Source organism: Cupressus sempervirens, chromosome 4 (assembly GCF_028749045.1).
Source record: "Cupressus sempervirens isolate cs-2001-9-10 chromosome 4, ASM2874904v1, whole genome shotgun sequence".
In the NCBI taxonomy this organism is placed as follows: domain Eukaryota; kingdom Viridiplantae; phylum Streptophyta; class Pinopsida; order Cupressales; family Cupressaceae; genus Cupressus; species Cupressus sempervirens.
In genome coordinates, this window is record NC_143121.1 from 799368635 (window position 1) to 799395657 (window position 27023).

The 27023-nt window shown below is 36.8% G+C and overlaps 1 protein-coding gene across 1 annotated transcript in view; it reads right to left on the reverse strand.

Annotated features, from left to right (window-relative positions):
* Positions 1 to 27023, reverse strand: part of LOC149563804 (Calcineurin-like metallo-phosphoesterase superfamily protein) — a 226057-nt gene that overhangs the window by 134795 nt on the left and 64239 nt on the right. The window contains exon 3 of the mRNA XM_089826937.1: positions 5685 to 5806. Coding sequence (XP_089683063.1) covers positions 5685 to 5806 — 122 coding nt within the window. The remainder of the gene's footprint in view (positions 1 to 5684; positions 5807 to 27023) is intronic.

Consider the following 27023-nt stretch of genomic DNA (forward strand, 5'->3'; position numbering starts at 1 on the left):
TGGTGCTCCAATTTGCCAGATCCAAGCGAAGCATTATAGACGACGAAATAGGGTGAGGGTTGAATCCCACCAAAACCAAAATAGCCAAGTAGGAAAGATCTTTCACTTCTGAATTGGCAAACAATGGAGAATACCAACTGGAATTCAGAATATAAAGAAATAATCCAAAATGCATACCTACAAACTACCTACAAGTTGTGCTTAAATACCCACTGAGAAAGCTTTCCAAGAGTGTACAAAGATAGCCGATGGCAACACAAACTATGGAAACAAAACAAAATAAAAATGAGTCCAAGATATATTAAATCAATAGGCCCATTAACAATAGTTTGATAAATGATTTATTTTATAATGAGAACATTACAGCCCCCATCTGTCACCTCACCGCTTCATAGTTGTTAGAAATGGAAAAAGAAATATGTAAATAAGCAAAACCAGGAAAGAATCTAAGTGAATAAATGCATGAAAAGATATTACCATAAAATAGGAGAGAGAAAGCTTCAAGATCCAACTCCATGAGACAAGATATTTGGAAAGGGGAAAGCAAAGAAAACCCCTTGTGACATTATGAATGAGGCATGAAAAGCCTAAGAAGGAAGAGAGGGAGAGAGAGAGAGCAAGAGAGCAATTGCTCATACAATAATTGAGAAGAGGAAGAAACCTCATTGTTAAATGAGAGAAGAGGGTCATCTCTTAAATAGAGATGAGAGAGAGGAGTTAGAATGTAACTCCCATGTCTATGAATGCCACCATTCATAAGTGTGTGAGGCCAAGTGTGAGATTCCTCTTAAGGAGGAATAATCTAAAATTAGAAATTACAATATATATTTGTCCTCACATATTCCACTAGATGACAAAATAAGATGTAGTGGAAAAAGGACAAAAAAGAAATATATTAGGATACCTTGGCTTATATCCTAATATATTACAACAATAAAGAAAGGAGTTCTAACCTTGGTTTATAAATACACCAAGAAAAGATTACAACTTCTAACACCCCCCTTTAATCTTTACTTGGGGTAATTACATCAAAGGGTATTAAACCCATAATTTACAAAAATCTGCAACTTAATCTTCAATATGAAGTAATTTGATTGTCTTTAAGCCATATGGTACATTTGCAGATCCAAGAGAAGTACATGAGTCCATTGAATGTGATCAAGTGGAAGCATAGACGCCTCTTCATATGTGGAAAACCAAGAAGGTTCCTTGATGGACCACCTGAAAAACAGAACAAAAACAAGACAAATATCCACAAGTAGAATGCCATCATATATGCAAATTCGAAATCCTTTTGAATAAGGATAACAAAACTCTCATAGAGAAACAATGAGTAAAACATGTTACCACAAAACAATGGAGATAACCTAATATCAAGATAAATTATATGCTCAAAAAATTGTCAACAAGGACAAATTGAGTAAAAAGCTTGATCAATGCTCTCATGAAAAGAATATTATACTAATGCACAAATGACCATAGACAAGGCCAACTAATGATATGTGCATCAACATTGCATCAATCATGTGGATATAGACAGTCCACTTAATGAATCATCCCACTGAAAGTTAATGGGTGATCAATCCATAACATGCATGACTCATGATCTAAGCAATAAAGTATGCAGATCATTATCACATTAATATATGAAAATAACATAAAGGAGAGACATGCTGATCACAGTAGAATTATCATGATTTTTGTTAGGATAATCAAAAGAATGGATTATGAGGATATAACAACATATTGCCTTCAAATTGGATCAAATTATCTGAATTTGGAGGGGAAACTCCAATAATAACATCCTCTTCATTGAGGAACAAAAAATGGAACAACATGGAGGGAAACTCCATAAAAATATTATCCTATCAAAATGGAACAGATAGGATCAAATGGAGGGAAACTCCATATAAAATGAGTGCATACCAATATAGGATGGAGGGATACTCCATGGGCCAGATAAGGAAACTATGTATCAGTTATACTGAGGGGACCTACATAGTTAACCTTGAAAAAATATTAAGCTCCCCATGCAACTCAAAAAAAAAATCATATAAATCATGTAGATCAATGGTATAAAACCAGAAAGTGCCAACATGGGCATAGAACAATGCTATAAAAGCATATAAGTGCAACTATGGGCACATCAAAATAGCACAATGAAGGCAAATGTGTAAGATTACTCATAATCCAATTAAGTAAAATGATTTAAGGAAGATCAACTAAATATAGATATCAGATATAAAACTCCATTAAGGGTAAACATGGGTATGAAAATTATAATAGCTTGTATATTTATCTTGGTATATATGTGTGCACCCATATATACTTGAATAACTATACTTAAAATATCATAGTATGAAATCACACAATTACAATTATTAAATGATAGCTTGATGCTAGAAAATGATTACCCCCTTTTCTTTTTTTTAAGAGTAATTACCTTGATATAAAATTTCTGCAAAAAAAACATTAGAGGAATAATTCTTCTGCAAATATAGAAACTGTATCTGCCAAATAATCAGAAAGAGCTAAGTTTGGCAAAGAGCAGAAAAATCGCTGAACACAAGGAATATTAATTATAGTGCATGAGAGACGCAGGTCTTTTACCCGGATTCAATTTCGGGTTGATAGGTGGATGTTGTAGAATCTCTGTTCAGCGAAAATTGCAGTGATGCGATGATTGCTAGCGAACGTGAACAGTACACACGTGTCTGTGGGCAGAAACAAATACTATGAAAAGCATCTTAAATATTTTTGTTGACATTACATGAAGTTTGTATGTCGTTATCCCCGGTCATGCCTATCACATTTGGAATGCTGTGATAGAGCAATTAGTGTTTAATACCGGATTTGTTTCCACAGTACACCTTCTCACAATTACTCGCACTCAAGAAGCTTGGACGCATATGCCGTGGAACTGGACGTTGAAAAAGGGGCAAAGTCTGTGTCATCTCTCAGACGAGTCCAATCGAAAGGTAACCTGGAAACCGTGCTAAGTAAAGGTTCCTCCGCTCAAGCTAAGGTAGCCGCCGAATCATTTTTGCAGGGCAATCCTGATGACTATAATCTCCAGTCATGGTCTAGGAGGCGATCTGCACAGAAGAAATTACCTTATCTAGCAACTGTTCCATCCTTCAACACATATTATGATGAAGAGAACGAAGAGGAAGATGAAGGATTGGAAAATTTTACTGATTTTAACAAGGTCGAATCAAATATGCAAGGATTTAGCTTTGAAAATCAGGGCGTGGGAAAATCGGTTTGAAAAGCGTTGATACATCTGGAGACGAACTAGACAGGGTGACTACAGAGCCAATGTTCATGGCTAGGGGGCTCGGGATGGGTGTCATTGAGCCTTTAACAGATACAGGCGGTGGGGGTGGAAATTATACTCATAAAGGGACTTCCACTAGTGGCGAAGGAGATGGAAAAGACGGTGGATTTGACAATATCGAGGAGCATTATCAGAAAACACTTGAGGAGAATCCTTCCACTCTGATATTGCAAATCCAAATCAAACTGAAAATTGAGGCAGTAGAACTAAATTTGCAAAAGATTGAGTGCCATTATTAGGGGCTCCAGTGATGTCGAGAATAGAAGAAATGAGATTATAAATCTCAACATTCTCAAAAGATGGCACTTTTCGTCCCTTTGCAAAACGAGGACTGTGGCCAAAGAAAACAGTCCTCATAGAAAAGAAAATGTTGTAACGGTCCCTGACAAGGAGCCAAAAACTTAAGGCCAAAAATTCGAAGTGCAAGCCAAACTAATGCAGGAAACCAATATGCTGATAAAAGGCAAAAGCTGGAGGGAGGACAGGCAAGACTGATATCAAAAGAGCACAGAGATGCCAATAAGGAAAACCCTTTGGCGGCAAGCCTTCCAAAGGGGGTTAGATGAAAAATAATAGAAAATAAGAAGTAACCAGCACAAATTAGAGCAAACAGAAGTTAATCGGGTTTGGCGGTAAACCAGCCAAACTTAAAAAAAAATTCAATTTCTTCCATCTTAAGAAGATTAAATAAGAAATTAGTGAAATCTCTCTCAAGAGTCTCCTTCGAATCGTACCTTCATGCAAACACTCAAAACAAAGATTAAACTGCTCTGATACCATGTTAGAAATGGAAAAAGAAATATGTAAATAAGCAAAACCAGGAAAGAATCTAAGTGAGTAAATGCATGAAAAGATATTACCATAAAATAGGAGAGAGAAAGCTTCAAGATCCAACTCCATGAGACAAGATATTTGGAAAGGGGAAAGCAAAGAAAACCCCTTGTGACATTATGCATGAGGCATGAAAAGCCTAAGAAGGAAGAGAGGGAGAGAGAGAGAGAGAGCAAGAGAGCAATTGCTCATACAATAATTGAGAAGAGGAAGAAACCTCATTGTTAAATGAGAGAAGAGGGTCATCTCTTAAATAGAGATGAGAGAGAGGAGTTAGAATGTAACTCCCATGTCTATGAATGCCACCATTCATAAGTGTGTGAGGCCAAGTGTGAGATTCCTCTTAAGAAGGAATAATCTAAAATTAGAAATTACAATATATATTTGTCCTCACATATTCCACCAGATGAGAAAATAAGATGTAGTGGAAAAAGGACAAAAAAGAAATATATTAGGATACCTTGGCTTATATCCTAATATATTACAACAATAAAGAAAGGAGTTCTAACCTTGGTTTATAAATACACCAAGGAAAGATTACAACTTCTAACAATAGTTTTGGCTCAAAAGTGTTTCACGTGGGGCCACAGATCGTGTCATGTCAATGTCACCATTCATATAAAAAGTTTCTAAAGTACTTTTTTTTTAAAAATCCCTTACAATAGTAAAAATATAAAACAAATCAATTAAATATGCATAAAATTAGAACTCTCAATAATGTTTCTATAAATGTGCTAGCAAAATAAAATCAATCCCACTTGAAGCACAAATGCAATTCTTGAATAGAAAGGGTATGAGGGCCTGTTTCTGCATCCAAGATTGAACCCAAGATATTTTCCTCTAATCATCCACACCATGGATTTTTATTCCTTGAATACAAACTCGAAATTCAAGTTTTTTATTAAAAAAGGATGACAAATAATTATCCTTGACTTCTCTTTTATGAGGGATTCACCTTGGCCCCTCTATTAATTTTATTTGTTTATTTATTTTCCTCTTCTTTCCAAGTAATTGTAAAATACTTTTAAATTACATCCAAGGGCCCCTTTTTAAATTATTTTTAAATTATAATAATAAAGTGTTAGACACTTTTTAAATAACAGTTAAGAGGCCTTTTTTTGAAAATGCAATAACGTGACCTACATTATCGCTTTTTTTTATTTTGAAATGGGAACAGGAAATTCAAATGCAATAACTCAACTAAATTACATTTCATTGCTTATACTGTCTGATTTTCTACATTGCAAGCAAGGGGACAAACAATCAAGCATACCAAATTTTATAGTCAAGTTGATTGTATAGTAACAAAGAATGAAGTATAAAATTAAATATATTCAGCTTCATCTATGTTAACTAATTTAACCCTTAAATAAGAGAGTACAGGAAATTTAATACTCAAATATTCAAATCATAACACTTGTGCAATTTATTAACAATCAAAACAGAAAAGTTTTATAAAATGTACAATAATAATAGAGCCAATACCAATTCATATTCAGTATCAGGAATACCTCACCTTGAACTATTTGGGGCTTCATCCAAGAAATCCAACATAAGCTTTTGGCTTGTAGCTTTATTAGGGTATTCCTTTCCAGCATCATTTAATCCATAATCATGATCATCCCAAGTTCCTATAATCTGCAAAGTTAAAGAAAATTATATTATATGAAACCTAAAACGAATATTCCCTCAATGATAAACTTCATGCAACATGCAAGAGGGAAACCTTAAATTACTAGAGTGTCTCTGATTTCTTTAAGCATACCAAGCTGCAAGTGCTAGCCTGAGATAGATTGTAACGTACCACACACAACTTCACTATAATTATTTTTACATGGCACCACATATATGATTTTGCAACATTAACACCCTAGCTATTAACTATGCCCATGACTTAAAATTAGAGGTGACGTGTCTTATATAGGTAGTGACCTTATTCTTATTTCCATGTCATATTCATAGCACTCCCTCTTAACATAAAAGATATTTACTTTAAAATATCTTACAAACATAAATTTGGATCATATTTAATATTTTTTATTTCTTCATTTCTAGATCTAATAAAGTACCAACTTCTAACACTTCAATGAGTTTGGTCACTCAGATGCTGTATCAGGTTGCTATCACCTTAGTAAGTTAGTACCCTATCCAATAGAAATCTTAGCAATTCCTAAAGGATCACCTACAATCCTTATGTGGACAATCATATTTCTATCAACCCCAAGAATCTCACATCATAGTGTCATTAACCTTGACATTTCATTTTTTTATACCACTGTTGACATCAATTCACTCAGGTATCATGTCATCTCTAGTGCCATCAATGCCAATCGAACAACCCATTCTCCCCTTGATGTTACCTGGCATTCTTATATTATTGTCAACATCATCTTCACATGCTCTTTAAGTCAGCTGAATTGTTGGTAGTGTCAAGTTTCCTTCTTGTCTAAAGTCACTTTTGTGTCTGTTACCATCAGATCGACATTCGCATAAACTTATGTTGATGACAGTTTAGATGACAACACTTTAGCCTGGACAAGTAAGTTGATATCATTGTCAAACTTGACATCATCCTCAATAAGAAATATTCAAATGACATCTGGTTGACAGTTGAATTCAGAATTGAACTGTCAATTCATACAGATGTCTGATGTCACTATCTCAAATTCTGTCTCATGGCATTGTCCACCACTATTTTCTTTACTGACATGATATTTCTAACTTCTGCAATATATCTGTTATTTTCCATGCAAAGAAAATTGAATATACCTAGAGTTCTAAGAAGAAAAATCAACTTCAAAATGTTAAAACACTTCTATTTGCTCACCTAAGAGTAATGGAAATTGCAAAGAATTTCTGAAATTGAATGAAAATGGTGCGGTAAATTACAGATCTAACATTGATCATCAACCTTTATTCTGTCAATCTTGGGATGAAGATTTGACCCGAATCTAAATTATTTGCCTCAATGACATACTAAGTTTTGACCTTGAACACCATGTTCGTTTACATCTTAAACTTAGTGCTCTCTCTCAGAGGCTTCCAAATATGCTTGCATTGTTTCTCATTTCAAAACACACAATTTGAAATTTGACAAGCATCAAATGCCTTTTGTTCGAATTGTGTTTCATTGAAAATTGTGTAGATTTAGATTCACTCTCTAAACTCTGTTCCATGTGGTATCCGAATACCATCTAGCAACGCCAAGGACAACAAAAGAGGTTCATGGTGCCTGCCCCCAAAAGGTTTTGCTGTTCAATCTTGTCATCAATTTAAACTTCATACTGCTAAAGAACTAGGGTATCCTATCCCAATCCCAGAGATATCTTGATCGTCTTGTAATATTGTGTTTTGTCAGTTTTGCATGCCAACTTCTGCTCATTTGTCTAATCTAATGCAATTGTTGAATTGTAACATGAATCTTTCTCCTTGACTCCTTTATTTGGTTATGTTCCCACACCAATGTTATCCACAGCTGAATCTAAATATCACCTCATTCTACTTAGTCTTTGTGTCATGATATTGTATGAATGTCCCAGGTAAGCTGTCACATTAAAATGGCAACTACTAATTTCACAAAACAAGGTTCACTTGAAGAAGAAATACTTCACAATTCATATAATTCTATAAGCACTTGCATTTTCTATATTACTTCTATGCATTCTCTTTTGTACTGGCTATTTTTCATGCACTTTTGTCTTTGTTAGAGTCTTCTGTTATCCCAACTAGGATAAACTTGAACTTTCAATTCTCTATTATGACCAACTCCTTCACAATCTTATTCCTTATGGTAAACTTGCCAACAGTTTCAAAATATAACAAGACATCGTAATATTACTGCTAATTTATAATGCTTTCCTTTTCCATTGGAATGGTATGCCACTAAATGGAGCTAATCTCGTTTGCATCAGCAGAAATGTGCAAGCTATCCAAATGGGTCGACAACAGTGTGACTTAAGAAGAATAAAAGAATGCTCCCAAATGGTAATTCCAAAGTAACCCACAAATTCTAGCCTAAAAAAGAAAAATTTATTCCTAATAAATTATATGACACGTATTCTCTTCTAAATATGACCTTAGCTCTGTATTATAATCATTCATTCAACATCATTGGTACAAATGATGAGGTAACATATTCTTGGAAAAATTCTGACTGCTGCTGCAAATCAGGCATCTTACTATTACGTTATACTATTTCAACTACTTTAGTACTCTTCTGGATTGTTTAAGCCCTAAAGGCCTATTAAAAGGTAATTTTTACTCCAAAGTCTAACCATCAAGCTCATGGTTACCCATGTTAAAATGTTCAATCAGTACTGAAAAATACTGATTACAAATTCACAGGTCTAAATCTATACTAAAGGTATTCGATCCCCAAGAGGCAGAACATGTATTGATTGCAATGGTCATATCTCTTGTTTGGATCCTTATCTTATATTTGCTTCAAGGGACACAATCATAGACGGTCAAGTCTATTGACCATATGTCTCTTCATGAAGAGACGATTGCATATTAAATAGCATTTATTAAGGAACCCAATCCTAATCGTGATTATCTAAAACTAATCATCTGCTAACTTCGATCTGGAATAAACAATCATAACCATGATTTGTTTTCTTAATCGAACATGATCCAAGAGAATGAACGCTTCAGAATTTATACTTAGTTTGATGAAGATAATTTGGTCAATTTGAAGAGCTATTTCGCTGATGGTAATAATAGTTCTGATTATGTATGTATGTGTATGAATGTATACCAGTTCATATGATGAACTGGTATACATACATGCACATATGTATACAGATTTATCAGATCAATCCTTGAATTCTGACCGACACAACCATATCTTTTAACACTCCCTCTTAACTAGGGAAGATGATCAAGTATAAACTGGTTTAGACATCACCTAACACGTGATATCAATTAGTAAACGGAATATCAAGTCACATGAAATTTATATATCCCAGTTATAGTATGTGCACTAACATCACGTCACATGATGTCTATCATAAACATATCATGGCATGTCCACGGATATTACATCACATAATATCCACCATGATTATCTCATTAGGAACATATTGATACACAACTCATATCAAGTCAGCATGATATCTTTCAATAAGTCCAAGTGATATTAACTATCAAGACATTTCCATGGATATCAAGTCAACATGATATTTGTCTGTGAAAACCTGAACTGGCTTCCAATTTGCACAACTTATTGTTTTTGCAATTTCCTCAAAGTTTGCTAGTTATTGTATTTGTTTTTTCCTTTGCAAATATAAATCAGCAACTTGAAGAACTTTAAAATGAAAATATAGACAATCAGACTATAACTGAATGATATAATTGCATTGAACACAACTGATTACATTAATTTCTAGAATCCTTTACGATTCATTTATTCCAACTACGTTGGAAAGAAATATAAATTTAATTCTTCCCAATGAAAAGAAATCTGATGTGAACAGTTAGGAAGTCCCACGCAGCAGTTTGGGAATTCTCTTCAACAGCTCCATGTTGAATTGCAAGTCACAAGGATCTGAAGCAAACCCCTCCCCAGAGCTCGCAGGCCCTAGAAAATAATTGTCAGCCCTCTAATATAAAACACAGGATATCATGAACAGTTTGCAGGCCATATACAATGGCACCAGCAACTCTCAAAGTTAATGCAGGTGTATAAATCAGAATCCACACTACCTATAATGAAACTCGCTGCTCATAAATGTCACAATTTCGAGTTCAATAAAACGCTGCCACAATATGCAATCTTCAGAATCAATATCATCCTCCACAATCAGCATTCGCAAATGCTAGTCAATTCTGATCACCACAGTTGGAGATGTCCTCAGCCAATCTCTCCTTAGCCACAGGGATACAGAAGGGAGAAATGAACAAATCTATTTTCAAATGGAATTCTTAAATCACTTTCAGAATTTGCTCTTTCAGCAAGACAATAACTCCCAGCCACAGGAAACGTAGTTAGGGAGATATAATAAACATTCAGAATTTCACAAATCACTATACATCAGCAGTGAATTGCCCATTCAACTTCAGCCCCTTATACCACAGCAAGGGCAAAAAAATCAGAACCTCAAAAAGTCACAAAGGCAACAAAAACAAATATATATTCAAGCATGCTTTTCTCAATGAAATGAGCTCATATTTATAATGCCTTTGTTGACAAGAGTTTCCAAAAGAACTCAACTTTGTTTACCGCCCGGGGTAAATAGATTAACGCACACAGACAATGAACAAGAACAACAATACTCCTTTTATTATTCACATATGCCAAGGGATTACATCCAGATGATCATTTACAATGATCCCAAATGGGGTATAAATACTTCCCGCCAAACCTTCCCGAAGGGGTCCGTCGGCTACATAACAATACTAATCTACCCGTCGACTAGAAAATCTTAACGACGACATGAACCCGTCGGCTACACAATTTCTACCGATGACATCATTACCCCAAAAAGAAAAGTCGTCTCCTGGGGACTTCAAAACTAACAAAAATGGAAGACCCCAAAATACAACATAGAAAGAATATGCACTAGAGAGGAGGCTGTGATCCTGAAGAATGTTGTTGCCGACGCAATTCATAGACTTGCTCCGTCTGGATGCTCAAATCCTTCTGAATCTGTGTGTTAACCTCTGTGGCTTCCTTCAGGAGAAGCACTACATCCATAGCCTGGGTCTTTGCTACCTACAATTCCTGCTCAGCCGCTTTCTTATCCCGCAACAGTGTTGCACGCTCAACTGCCCATGCTACTTGCAAGCTGGCCAAATCTGCATTTACCTTTTCTCTAGCCTCCCTCTCTGCTGCCAAAGACCTCTCAGCTATGACCTTGTCTGCTTCCCTGTCCGCCTCCGCACACCTGCGAGCATAATAGACTTCTTTGTACAATCCTACTATTTTGTGCGCCAGCTTCTCCATGGGAGTGTTGCACGGCCCCAACTCCAGCTCGGTGGCCCAATCCGCCAACATCTTCGGTGTCTCAACTGCTAGTCATCCTCTGTCTTGAAAGAAGGAACAAAACCGCTAAGGAAAAATCCCCCGAATGTAAGCCCGAACCAAATGCCACTCTCTCCGCCGAGTCATAGCCTGCAATGCCACATTGTGTCCCTTCTGCAGTGCAACCCGCATAACCCTGAGGTGATCTCTGCATCTGTCCTCATCTGACCCATAATCCTCCTTTGGCACATCATTCGTGGTCCATTCCCCATCACTACTCATCTCTACCACTCCTGCGATAACCATGTCCACATCTGGTGCCGCCTCCTCCTTCCTGGGCACATCCTCGAACTGTGGAACTGCCACCTCCTGTGGCTCCGACACGGCTGCTGGTCCTAGGAAGACTCCTCCATGACTCGAGGACTGAATGGACAGTCCAACCTCTGTAGGAATAAGTCGGAACTGTTGCCGCAAAAATGTGCTCGCTCTATCCATCACCTCCATTCTCTCGGGCTGCTCTATCCATGCTGGCTCGATGCTCTCCTTTTGCTATGCTGACTGTGTTGACTGTGCCTCCATCAACAAGGAAGATGAAATAGTGACCACGGCATCTAAAACAATCACATCCAAACGAACCTAGGGTTCAGGCTCTGGCGCTGGCAACTCTACCAACTCTGGCTCCGCTGGTGCAACAGGATTTTCCATACAATCCTAGGAAGGTATGCCATCAGGTGAAACATCTGCCGCGGCCATCGGAAAAGAAATCTCTATAGTGGCCGCCAATGCAACATCTGTCAGTCGTGGGACACCGTCTGCCACTCCCGGTGGGACATCTGCTACTGTCTGTAGGACCACATCTACCACTATCGGTGTGGTCATAACGACCGGTGCATGACGCTAACCAAACAAAGGAATGTGTTAAATGGAGGTGGACAAGTGTGCTAAAGTTGGCAATTGCGGCGAGGTGAAAAATGTGGATTGGCTAACTCCTGGTTCGCTACCAACTTCCGCAGAAGTACTCTCTTCCTCTTATTCAGCCCCATTGCTTTCTGAAGTGTCCTCCCATCCGCTGTTCGTGTCCCCGTAAGCCTCCAATCCTTGGAATACCTTCTTCTGTCCCACTGTCATTCCACCCGTGTCCAAATGTCTCCAATAGAGTATTGGAGGCTCTCCTTGCGCCAACTTTCCCCGTGGTGGAGCCTCAAAATCATCCATTGGTATCTGATTAACGACTGCCTCCAAAAATAGGCCAATGGTATGGTGCAACATAAAGAACGTTCGGTGCTGGAGTGTCATGAACTCCTCATCCGGTTGGCGAGAACTGTGGCCCAATCGTACACTGTGCCATTCATGATGCCATTCATGAATACAATCTGTGGCAACACTATATCCAAAGCCCTAGTTGCCCCTGTCAACTTGCTTTTGATGACATCCATGATGCACCGCCAGTGGCCCTCCCGAATAAAATCTCACCGAAGCCCTCTGCACTTAGACCCCTTTACCACTGACTCCATCTCCTCAGGCAAGAGATCTACCAATCTTATCCAATATTCTTTCCGTTCCTAAGACAACTTGTGGTTCTTGATTTCCACCTTTCGACCTCCTGGGCCAAGGATGTCGAAAACCCTATAGATCAATGGATTAATGCACACAGACAATGAACAAGAATGGCAGATATCCTTTTATTATTCGCATATGCCAAGAGATTACATATAGCTTACAATGATCCCAGATGGGGTATAAATACTTCCTGCCGAACCTTCCCAAAGGGGTCCGTCAGCTACATAACAATACTAATCTACCTATCGGCTACAAAATCTTTACTGAAGACATAAAACCGTCGGCTACACAGTTTCTACCGATGACAAACTTCTGAAATTGTGAAAGTTTCCCAAATAACTCAACTCTTGAAACTTTCCAACTTAACTCTTTTGGCAACTTTCCAATGATAAGTCAATCTTCAGCTTAAGTGAAATTATAAAATTAAATTATAACTTTATAAATAGCCATTTAATTATTTAAGAATAATTTGGCCACTAAAAAGATAATAACTCCCAAAATACTCATCATTTAAATGTCATCTGAAATAGGAGGCATACCTATTATTTCTCCATGCGACCAAATGCACTTTCCAAAAATAGAAAGGGTCCATCTCGATCAACACTAACTTACCACAAATAGTAAGTTCACAAAACTAAGCTCAAACGAAGTCCGATCTGAGCCAAACGAAAACCAACTTGTAGCTTACTGAGATGTGGAGAAGATAAGACACTCCCAAGCCAAGCCACTGCCGTAGAAGACCCTCTATCCACAATAATTAGCCTACAAGGATCACAATAATAGGCTAATCTCTTAAACTTTGATGCCAACAAAAATGGAGGCATTACATTGTCATGATAGTGAACATTGTATGACGACGTTGTTGAATACAAGTGTACATTATCAAAAAGATCGTCACCTTTCAATAATGTACATTGGGGGGCCATAAAGTCATAGTCACACATATGACAAAGGAGTTTACACAAAGTCACCACAGATTCTCTGTCACGTGGTGTTGTCATGGCATCACACACATAACATCCACCATGAACCATATAAGAGGGTGGATCCATCACAACTACTCCCAAAGAGTGGAACACAGGTTCCACATTACACTTCTCTCTTACAGAATCCAATAAGGTATATTTCAAGAAATCATTGAAGCTAAGTCTCCCCCTCAATAATGGCTTCATTGTTCACAACTCTATTTGCACAAACTTTATTTTGGTATGAGACTTGGTGAGAATATAAGTCGTATGTTCTTCAGTGATAATGTACCTCAACTGAAAGTTAGAGATACCATCTCAAAATGGTCTATTCCCTCTGAATTAATATCATTGGATGTCAAGAAATGTAGATCCTTAGGTTGCTCCCTCTATCACAGAGGCATGTCCTATTCATATACTCCAATCATAAAAAATATTTGTTCCAAGGGACTCATCATTTGTTACATGATTTATTATTTTAATAAGAGCATTTTCCCAAAATACACTTGTACTTGTCTGATTCCATAGTAACCTAAGTGAATGTAATAAACTATATATTTATCCTCAGATTTGACTACATCAGGCATTCATGCTAATTTGGCTTCCTTTTGAAGCTCCAAGTATATTTGTCAACTTCTTGACCTCCTTGTCCAAGATTGCTTCTAATGTAAAGCTATTTTCCTCATCTTTGAAGATGTTTCAAGCATAATCTTAGTCCCATGTTTGTAAGTATTTAAGTATCCATCTATCCTCAAAGAACAATTGAATTAGATCCTCTAGTTGCTCCCTCTTGTCATAGAATGATAAATTTCTTTAATAGACTCACATCTTCTAGCATGATCAACATATGATTAAGATCCAAAAAGCACCTTGGAGCCACAATCCTAAGATTGAGCCTTCTACATTGCCTCAATAGCATACCTATACATCAATATCTTTGATACAAGTTGATCCAATGAAGGTCCATGCATCAAATCAGAAAAATACCTCCATGTAATCATTTGTCAAACAATGGGAATGGAACATTGGTTATTTCCGCTCCACAATGAGAAATTCCCATTCTTATATCATTTAACAATTTTGCATCGTATCAATTATGGAAAACTTCTTTATGTTCTAATTTTTCTTCATTGCAAAGAATCATCCTTATCTCAAGATGCCCATTAACATCCTTCCTAATGCAGTTTTCTTCTTTCTTCCTTCCCAAATGTTTGTGATTGAAGAAACTGCAACATCAATAAAATTCACCAGCTACAATTTGATCCACAACAAGCCTTGATGCAAGGTAAATCACGTTGTTCTAGAGACCACCACAGATCGAGAGTTACCTTCCAACTCTTTAAATAATATTTGTACTATCAAAGATGCTAAGATGTTATTAGATCTAGGACAATAATCTTGGCATCACATAATAGCCGTCATTAACCTTGGTAAATGTAGGAGTGTCTAATGCACTTCAAACAAAAAAATCAACATACAGACTTCTCTCAAAATATTTGCAGCCCCAAACACAAAGAGTAGACACAAACCACTAACTTCCTCCTTCAATGTAATGTTGATGGCGGTTTATGCATGCTAGCATTCTCACATGCCTCTGGTACTCAAATGAATCTTTAGCCCATATTATATTACCTTGCTACAAACAAAATCTTTATACCATATAACATTAAAAGAATATTGTCGAAAGAACAAATAGTTTTCATGATGATCTCTTAATCATCAAGTAGTCACGCTAATATAGAGAGTTTGTGATAGAAATTATGTAAGCGGTGTAAGGTAATTTTTGGATGACCTAATGCCTTCAAGGATGGTGGTTCTCTGAGGAAGCTGTTGACACGAGTTTTGTATCACTTACATAACATATTAGCAATTGAACATTTGATACGGAGTATCAAACATACAATTCCTCTCTTGAAAAGTTATTGCTCATGGAATATGAGAATAACTCCAATGTTCCTTACTCTTGTGGATACTCGCTCATTTTATCGATGTGATTTGTTGGTAATCACATAGGCGGCCTTATGCTATTCATTCGAGGATGAAAGGACTTTGGTGGAATGATGGAGATGATGATGGGTTTGTGAAGTATGCGGGTGGCAGATAATGTTGATGGTGGTGATGATGGAGGATGTGTCTACCAATGGTGATGTTGATGGGAAAGCAGTGGTGGTGGAAGGTGAATGGATGTGTTCTAACATTTGACCTACTCCTCTAACTTCCTTCTCTAAACTTCGACTACCCAGCTACTCACTATTCTACTCCTACTCCTATGAATGGAAGGTTACCAAATGGACGGGGATCGAACCTAATGAGAGCTGACCAGCGGCCCCACTTCCACAGGTGCAATGATTTGAAGGAATAATAAACTAGTTTACCACACAAAGCTTCTCAACCAGCCGCTAGGATGCTAGTGGCCTAGTATTGACCCCTATCAAACATTTACCAATGCTACCATACAACTACCATCTACTTTAACTTTACTTAAACAACTTCAAATGCAATTTGCTTCAACAACTTGAAAGGAAATCTAACTAAGTGGAAGTAGAAAACATGCAATGACACCCAATGTTCTTAATCAACATGCAAATCGCAACAATGAAAAAGAGAGCAATTTTGGTATTATCTTTGCAACAATTTCTCCAACCACTTTACAAATGAGAGCAAATGGCCTTATATAGGGGCTAAAAATACAACGGACGATGGAGATCAAAACAAGATCAATGATCCAAATTGGATCCTAAAAACCCTAATTAGGGTTGCCACTCCATCGGCCAATGAGAAGCTACCACCTCATCAATGGACCAATGAAAAAGGTGCAAAATTTCAGCTTCCACAAAATTTGCCCTCCACAAAATTTGGCTCCCACAAATTTCGCCCTCCACAAAATTCGGCTCCCACAAATTTCGCCAAGCAAGAAGAGTGCAGATTTGCTCTTGCAAAATCACCAACGCCTTGAGAAGGAGAAGTGAGAAGTGAGGAAGAAATGGGAGAGAGGCCTCCTCTTATACCCATCTTTCTTACTCCCCCCACACTAGCCAACTTGGACCCTGGGAGAAAGAAAAAAAAAATTTAATGCAAAATTATGACCCACAATTAAATACTTAGCTAAAATTAATTTTGCCAAAATGAAAATTGCCAATTAGTTCTAAATTGCAAAAAGAAATTAAATGGTGCCTTGGAGATGTTAAATATTTCCATTTAATGAGGATTTAGTAATTAATACGTCATTAAAATTGGATTTTGGCTAACCAAAAGCCATTTTTCAATATTAAATTACCAATTTCATTAAAGGCAAAAGTTTTTAAGGCAGTTTTAATTTATTAAAGCCAATTTTTTGCAATTTCTCTCCAAATCGATTTAGCTAAGCAATTTTAACTTTTTAACACAAATAAAATTATTTCTCTAGAGCCTAAAATCAATTTTGCAATTTTATTTCACCATCACAAAAATTAATCCTTTTCACCAAAAATAATCAAGATTTTCCAAAAGACCTAATTTAACAAAATTTTCATGTTTGAAAATTATCCAAATTTACACAATTATATCCAAATTTTCAAAAGAAAATGTCTAAGTACAAAATTTACAATTTTATCCTGCCAACTGTTGCTCTTTAAAATTTGTTCGGCCTAAGGATGAAATTGGTGGCTCTAGAAAATCAAGTTGAAACCGAATGAAAATAAATCTAACCCTCTCCCCACTGGCCCTGAAGGTCTCCAAAGCTCAAAATGCTCGAAAAATCAAAATTGTTGGACAATCCAAAAATTTGCCAAGGCAATCAATAAAAAGTGGGCGTCACCAAAATTTTGGGGTGATGGTGTGAAAACCTCACAACATCTAGCATCAACCCAAAGAAATATTCCTAAACATTTCAAGAAATAAGTAACTTAGAACAAAATCTCAGGATGGCCTATTTGTAAATCTACTTAAAGGCAAGCACTCAACAAGGGAAAGAACTCTCAAGTTGAACCTAAGCACTCTGACCATATGTTACTCACGTGTGTGCAAATGATTTATTCCCCGCTCGACAAGAACTTGATAATCTCTCCAATCCATTAAACTTAGCTATTATAATATCCTTACTTCAAAAGTAACCTGGATAGAGCCCCACTGCCAGTCAGGCGTCTATAGCCCCGACGGAGTTATCGCTGTGGCACCACAATCACGGTTCTACCTTTAGTGATTATTTTTATAGCACCAGTGGAGATGATTGCACACCCTTGAACCAAATTTCATCTTTATTTTCACTTTGATATTGTTTTTTTTCTTTTCTCATGATATTTTCTCTTTTCTTCTTTTCTTCAATCTTTTGTTTGGTTTGTAGGCAATGAAGCTTGCGGAGGGTTTGGAAGACCATAGTGGTGCTGAAGTAGGTGCAAGATTTTTACTAAGTCCAGTTTCGCTTCGAAATATCAAGAACTCAGACTCAGAGCAATTAAGTGTGAGTAGAATGTTGTAACCATGTCAAAGATAACTTAAGAACATCCATCGAGTTCGACTCAAATTTAGTACAACTCTTGCCATAGACCAACACCTAAACACATCCTTTAATCTTTGAACCTCGTCAAATATACTCAAGAAATGAACAAGACGGACTCCGTTTTGTCACCAAAAATGTAAAATCTACACACCTCGCCCTCGAGTGATAACATGGACCCCCCTTTGCACCTGCAAAGACCCAAAATCAAAACGCTCTCTAACTAAGGAAGCTAAAAGATCTCAAGTCAAATGACCTGATACAAATCAAATTTGAGCTCCCTCACAACACCTAAACTAAGCAGCTGAAAGAAAACTACCCTAACCAAAACTAAACAACTAAAAGAAAACTACTCTAACCAACTGAAAGGGAAACTTTAATCTACCCAACTGAAAGGAAACCAAACTGCTCTCCTGAACCAAATGGTCCAAGACAAACCTACCCTAACTATGTACAAGACTCTAAAGGGACAACACTAACTAATCTAATATATACTCTGGATCTAACATGGTTTCTCAAGATGTTCAAAAGTAACAAGGTTTGGGTGATAGTTCTCAATCTCGCAAACTCATCCTTGTACTCTGAAAAAAATTTGGTCACCTGAAACTCAAACTCTAGAGAATTAATTCACAAGACCAACAATTGAGGCAACTCATAGGGTCCATGATTAATCCAAATACAAGTTGTTTCTCCAGAATTTCCATAATCAAAATAAAGACTTTCAAACCTTTCATCTTTAAGAGCAAGGAAAGAAACGACCTGGTGTGCTTCAAATTCAAATGGAACCTGCAAATTCTCCACAGCCTCAAGAAGTCAAAGTTGGTGGTGAACCATCCCAATAGCATCAACACCGAACTCATTGGTAGTCCAGGGAGGATCAATCTTGGAATCAAGCTCATGAAATATTGCCTTTGGGGGCTTGTCCCTATGAACAGTGAACCATGAATCCTTGTGAATCTCTTCGAGTGTATCCTCAAAAATCAAGGATTGTTTGATATTCTCCCCATCAAACACCTCTCCAAGTTGCTCGAACACAACATCCAACTGTAGCATCAACCCAAACTATTCTTTATTTTCCTTTTCCATGGGAGCAACTTGATCACCACTTAACAATCCTTGCATATCCTCGTCAATAGAAGCTTCATCATCTAGCATGTAATTTCCATTTGAACTCTCTTTAGGAACATCTTGCCATTCTTTATGTAGACTCTCACCAAATATAGCATCTTCAAGAATGATAGGAGAAACATCATAAGTCTTTGTGAGTTGCCCATCAACTTCCATTTCAAGTGGCAAAAGTTCTGGGGGTCGAAGTAGATGGTGAATCATGCCAATTGCAACAACTTGATCACCTTGAAGTGCTTCAGGCAATGACTCCTTTTGTATTTCTTCTATAGGATCTTCAAGCATCCCCCCAAAAAATGTAGTGGAGATAGCGCCTTGCATTGGTTTATCAATACTTTCCTCATACTTGAACTCTCTTGTGATATCCTGCAATTCTTTGTTCAACTTTCCCACCTGATTATCTTCCTCTTTAAGGATAATTGAAACTTCTTGCAATACATCCTGAAGAGTCACCCCTTGAATTATGTATGAAGGCTCACCAAAGATTTCCTTTTCGTCCACCTTTTGATGTTCCATTTGTAGTTCTTCGTGTGTCTTTACCTGCTATTTTTTGCTTCATCAACTTGTTGAATCTCAACCTTCTATCTACCACGTTGATCTTCTCGTTTTAGAGCCCTTGGGATTCTCTTTTCTACTTGTTCTAAGGCCACTATACACAAGGAGCAAGATAACTTTGAGTGGAATGCATTGTGAATTCTGCACCAATTGGGTAATAATAAGTTCTCTACTGATATTCGCTTACCCGACTCGATTCCTTGCTATACAGTTTTAGTCACAAAGTTCTTGAAGCTCTCAAACATGCCTTCACCCTCATCGGATGAAGCATCTGGATCTGACTCAATTAGGATCTCGGTGGAATCCTTTCCTTTGCTTACCGTCTCCTCTCTCTCTTGGATAAATTCAACTATTTCCACAATTTTCTTGTCAACTTCTCCACCTTGTGATATAATGTGGGAAGGTTCATCCACTCGGTTATCTTGAACATTAGAATCAACCATATCATCTTCTTCATTCTCTGGTGTCCAACTTGAAAGCTAAAAGAAATTCTTACCACCCCCTACTGATATTTCCTCATACCAACCCAATTGAAACTTGACCAAGTCAATGGTGTCTTGGCAAGATGGGCAAGTAGACTCTTAATATATGAGACTATGTGCAAGGCACCAATAACGTTTTCCACATGTTTTTTGGTTCCCTATTGATATCTGCTTTGAAAACAAGAAAATCTTCCTCCGAATTGACAAAGACCGCAGGCTCATGTATTTGTGAAAAAGAAAATTTTCCTCTTAACGACATGTCCACTCTTAAGAGAAACACCAAACAATCCATCTCCCCATGATCTGTAGTATCATGTATCCTACATTTCGTTGATGCTACAAGTTGAGACAAATTCAATGGATGTAACCTTTTGTTCAAATCAAACCAAATGGGATGAACGTCCACTCGCCTATCCATTGAGAAACCCTTCTTTTTTGAAATTTTTGAAATTTTTGACTTTCTTTTTTTTTTTTTTTGAATTTTTACTTTTAAAAGAGATCTCTCATCTCAGATGTAACTTTGAAAGCTCATCCCTCATCATGCTATGAATTTCCAAGTTGATCCAAGAATGAAAATCATTCAGCCCTCCTTCTAGCGCCAGATAATGTTGATGGCACGACAATGGAGGGTATGTGCCTCACCAATGCTCCAATTTTCTCAAGAATGAATTTCAATTCACCCCTCCTTCTAGCACCAGATAATGTTGATGCGAGTTTTGTATCACTTACATAACATATTAGCAATTGAATATTCGATATGGGATATCAAACATGCAACTCCTCTCTTGAAAAGTTAATGCTCGTGAGACATGAGTATAACTCCAGTGTTCCTTACACCGTTGGATACTCGCTCAGTTTTATCGATGTGATTTGTTGGTAATCATGTAAGCGGCCTTACACTATTCATTCAAGGATGACTTGGACTTTGGTGGAATGAAGGTGATGGTGACTCGGTTTGTGAAATGTGCGGAGGCAGATAATGTTGATGGTGGTGATGATGGAGGGTGTGTCTGCCGATGATGATGTTGATGGAAAGCAGTGGTAGTGGAAGGTGAATGGATGAGTTCTATCACTTAACTTACTTCTCTAAGCTTCGACTACCCAACTACTCACTATTCTACTCCTATTCCTATGAATGGAAGGTTAGCAAATGGACGGGGATCAAACCTAATGAGAGCTGACCAGCGGCCTTACTTCCACAGGTGCAATGATTCAAAGGAATAATAAACTAGTTTACCACACAAAGCTTTCCAACCAGCCGCTAGGATGCTAGTGCTCTAGTATTGATCCCTATCAAACATCTACCAATGCTACCATGCAACTATCCATCTACTTTACTTTTGCTTAAACAACTTGAAATGAAATCTAACTATGTGGAAGTAGAAAACATGCAATAATACCCAATGTTCTTAATCAACATGCAAAACGCAACAATGAAAAAGAGAGCAATTTTGGTATTATCTTCGCAACAATTTCTCCAACCCTTTACAAATGAGAGCAAATGGCCTTTTATAGGGGCCAAAAATACAATGGACGGTGGAGATCAAAACAAGATCAACGATCCAGATTGGATCCTGAAAACCCTAATTAGGGTTGCCACCCCATCGGCCAATGAGAAGATGCCACCTCATCAATGGACCAATGAAAAAAGTGCAAAAAGTGTATTTCTGATTGGCCACCATTTTGGTGCCTTCTCATTGGTTGCCACTTTTTGCACTTTTTTCATCGGTCCATTGATGAGGTGGCGTCTTCTCGTTGGCCAATGGGGTGGCAACCCTAATTAGGGTTTTCAGGATCCAATTTGGATCGTTGATCTTGTTTTGATCTCCACCGTCTATTGTATTTTTGGCCCCTATAAAAGGCCATTTGCTCTCATTTGTAAAGGGTTGGAGAAATTGTTGCAAAGATAATACCAAAATTGCTCTCTTTTTCATTGTTGCGTTTTGCATGTTGATTAAGAACATTGGGTATTATTGCATGTTTTCTACTTCCACATAGTTAGATTTCATTTCAAGTTGTTTAAGCAAAAGTAAAGTAGATGGATAGTTGCATGGTAGCATTGGTAGATGTTTGATAGGGATCAATACTAGACCACTAACATCCTAGCGGCTGGTTGGGAAGCTTTGCGTGGTAAACTAGTTTATTATTCCTTTGAATCATTGCACCTGTGGAAGTAAGGCCGCTGGTCAGCTCTCATTAGGTTCGATCCCCGTCCATTTGCTAACCTTCCATTCATAGGAATAGGAGTAGAATAGTGAGTAGTTGGGTAGTCGAAGCTTAGAGAAGTAAGTTAAGTGATAGAACTCATCCATTCACCTTCCACCACCACCGCTTTCCATCAACATCATCATCGACAGACACACCCTCCATCATCACCACCATCAACATTATCTGCCTCCGCACATTTCACAAACCGAGTCACCATCACCTTCATTCCACCAAAGTCCAAGTCATCCTTGAATGAATAGTGTAAGGCCGCCTACGTGATTACCAGCAAATCACATCGATAAAACTGAGCAAGTATCCAACGGTGTAAGGAACACTGGAGTTATACTCGTGTCTCACGAGCATTAACTTTTCAAGAGAGGAGTTGCATGTTTGATATCCCATATCGAATATTCAATTGCTAATATGTTATGTAAGTGATACAAAACTCGCATCAACAGAAGCCTAATGCAAATGTAACACTGAAGATTCAACTATTCATGCTCTCACACTTCACCCAATACCAAGCATATGCTCTCACAAAGGCCTCAAGAACAGACATTTCAGAAATTTCCTAACCAAATGGGCCAATAGAGCCAGCAAAATTGAAGGCTTGATAGGATTGTCACCTGAGTGAATAGCTTTGTCTTATATAATTATTGCCTTCTCATTATTGCCAATGCCTAAAGTCCCTCCAATACATGTAAACTTTTTCGCCAGCCCATATCATCACTATTGTGACTAGACACAGAAGAAGCCCAAATGGTGTTCCTTGTAGACATTGTCCTGCTCGTCCTCTGCAAATAGCAAGGGCCACACCTGCACTCAATAGTTGTGCTTCATCATGCTAGAAGACATGGACATATTAAGATGTGCTTCATCCCACTATAAATTCTCTATGATCTCAATAGAATCCCACTAATGAGAATTTATAGCTGCAAGGTTTTCCCAAAATAGTAAAATTTATAGTTGTACTTCATCTCGCCTACTTGACTCGATGCAAATAGATTAAGATCGCAGGTATTGTTGAGATCTAGCTACTGGGTGTCTTCACACATGGTGATATATTCCTAGAATATTCTTTGTGATCCACCTACATAAGTCTAGTGAAACACAATAAATAGAAGTCTAACCAGTCAATTTTCCATTTTATTTGCACAATGTATTCATCATAGATATAGCAGAGAGAAGCTATCATTGATTATATTATGGCTACTTTAATGCCAAATTCCAAGTCCACATGCAGGGAAATAAAGAAATTCATCGCCTAACATTTTAATCAAGTTTGAGCCTCTCAATGCAATTTCATAAGTTCAAAACAATGAGCAGGTGTAACTTTGACCTGGCAGCAAGATAGATCTGCTTCCAATGAGAGAAGATCCAACCATGACCCATCATAGAGAGCACCCAATTGATTGATCTGACCATGGCTCTGATACCATGTTAAAATGCTCAATCAATATTGAAAAATACTGATTGTAAATTCACAAGTCTAAATCTTTACTAGAGGTATTTGATCCCCAAGAGGCAGAACATTTATTGATTGCAATGGTCATATCTCTTGTTTGCATCCTTATCTTATATTTTCTCCAAGGGACACAATCATAGAGGGTCAAGTATATTGACCATATGTCTCTTCATGAAGAGACACGATTAGAAATTAAAGAGCATTTATTAAGGAACCCGATTCTAATCGGGTGTGATTAGGTTTAAAGTTTAAACTAATCATCTGCTAACTTCGATCTGGAATAAACAATCATAACCACGATTTGATTGCTTAATCAAACATGATCCAAGAGAATGAACACTTCAAAATTTATACTTAGTTTGATGACGATAATTTGGTGAATTTCAAGAGCTATTTTGTTGATGGTAATAACAGTTTTGATTATGTATGTGTATGCATGTATACCAATTCATATGATGAACCAGTATAGATACATGCACATATGTATACAGATTTATCAGATCAATCCTTGAATTCTGACCTACGCTACCATATCTTTAACAACCCAAACAAAGTAACACAAGCTAGATAAAATTCAAGTTTATATTCAATAACATTTAAGAGTGTCTTGTCTCAAAACTTCAGTTGGTTTTTCTTATTAGATTCATAAAAAATTAAAATATATATACGGACACAAAATCGCTGGTTTCATGAGTCCTAGGAATGAAAAGGTATGCACCACGATATCTGGAAGAAAGAAGACTTTTATAGAACAATCACAGAAACCACTTAACTTGGTTCAAGGCAAATTTAATTAATTAATTTAGTTTTGTTTATGTCATGTTCAATATGTAAATAATATTTTTTTATGTGTTATTAAAAAAATCCTAGGTTATTGAGGCTTGATTTGCGCAACATACAATTGTTATGAAACAACATTTGAACATGCAAGAGGCATTGGGTGCAAGGATTATTAGCAACCAGTGGTGTGTTTAGAAGCAATCACATACAAAGAGGGACTAAAAGGTCACGTCATTTATCTTGTATGGCAATTGGTGGGCATGTGAACTGCATCTTGAATTTCCCCAAGCCTTTCATGGGCATGCTCAAGTTTGTTGATACATATGTGTTGAAGTTTGCGATCAGATTTGTATTCAAGGCTTGATTTATTCTACTAAATAATGCAAAGGTCCTTTGCTCTTTAAATTGAATTAATGGTATTGAAACCCTGTATAATTATAGGGTTTCAAACTACTTGTATTCAATAAATGTATATACTATTTGTTCAACTTAATATATCATAGCACAGTCGGTATTCAAACTGTAGATTTACATTCATGTTGAAGACCTAGAAAATTGTATATGTGTCATATTATCTTGTTTGAATAACCTTTATAATATTCAACACTTGTAAGGATTTTAATGCAATTGCCAATAATTCATGATTAGTATACACTACAGTGAAGACGATTTTGTTGGAAGACTGTTTTATAAAATATGTGTTTGATATTAATTTTGCACTTTAACTCACCTTCAAAATGTTAGTACTTTGTGATTCGTTTGGTTTGTTGAAACACAGGTTTAAGGAATATATAAGTGACGAGGATTCACTTACCGTGGGGTGACTGCAATGTGGAGTCACAACCCGATGGGTCGTGACTCTCCATGTCACTCTCAACTTCTTAATACAAACACCATATAACCACTATTTGACTGTAACTAAACTGCCACAATCTAATTAGTTTGTCAGTCAATTCAGACTTTATTATGGTATGTAATTCTGACATATATTATGCAATTTTATATATATATATATATGAAATGGATAAAGTAAAATATATAGATATATATTGGAGATATTTCATATTTATAATGTTTATATATCATTAATTACATATTTCATATATATATAATCCGACTGAATTACAACTTTAACACTCCCTCTCAATGAATAAGGATAAAACACAAAATAAATATTACCTCATCATAATATGAAGAAAGACCATGGTCTATTTAAGGAATTTAATCCACCATGCAAGTTATCATCTATTGTGATTTGATTAGACATAACATGTCCACAATAGAAAACCATGGTTTGTTTAAGGAACTTAATCCACCATGCAAGATATCATCTGTAGTGATCTGGTTTGAACATCATAAGATGTCTTATCACAATAGATGGCCATGGTTTGTTTAAGGAACTTAATCCACCATGCAAGATATATTCTATTGTGATCTGCACAAACATCATGAGATGTCCATCACAATAGAAGGTCATGGTGGATTTAAGGAACTTAATCCACCATGCAATAATATAATCTATCATGACAAAAATTAAGTTATTGTAAGATCATCACCTTTCAATAACTTTTGAAAATACAAATGATAATTATTTGGAAGTCCTCATATCCTCATGATATAGATGGGGCCCATATAAAACAAAAGTAATTCATTAGTACAATAATCAAATATTCTAGAGAATCTTCTTAATAATAACAACATACCAAGTTTTAACTCGACAATGTTTTACTTTCAGAGGCTTGGTGTAGATAGTAAATGATTGTTAACTCCCTCTTAATCCAACACAACAATAATTTTAAGGATATTTCATTAGAATGGAGAATTCACTGAGTCCAATTTTGGATTACTGACTTCAGCCTTGGGACATATTGTTGCAGTGTGACCATAGTTGCCACACCTATAACATTGTAATTTGGAGTAGTCTCTTTGTCTCTTGTGCAAATGTTTACTATTAGAGTACTTGCCCTTTTTCCCTTTTAATGTAGTGAAGAGAATCTGAATATCACCTCCAATGGAAGTATCATCTTGAGACATTAACATGCACATCCAGTCAGCTTTGAGTAGAGCAAGTTTAGGAAGCTTGGATCGAGTGCATACTCCTCGTCTAAAAGTTTTCCATGATGGTGACAGTCACTTTAGAGCAATCATGCCTAATTCTTTCTCATTATAGATTTGACCAATCGTAAAAAGTTGGTTCCTTAGTTCTGTTATCCTCGTGAAATATGAAGTGACGAATTCTCCTTTATTCATCTTAATGTTGGAGAGATTGTCTTTCAAAGT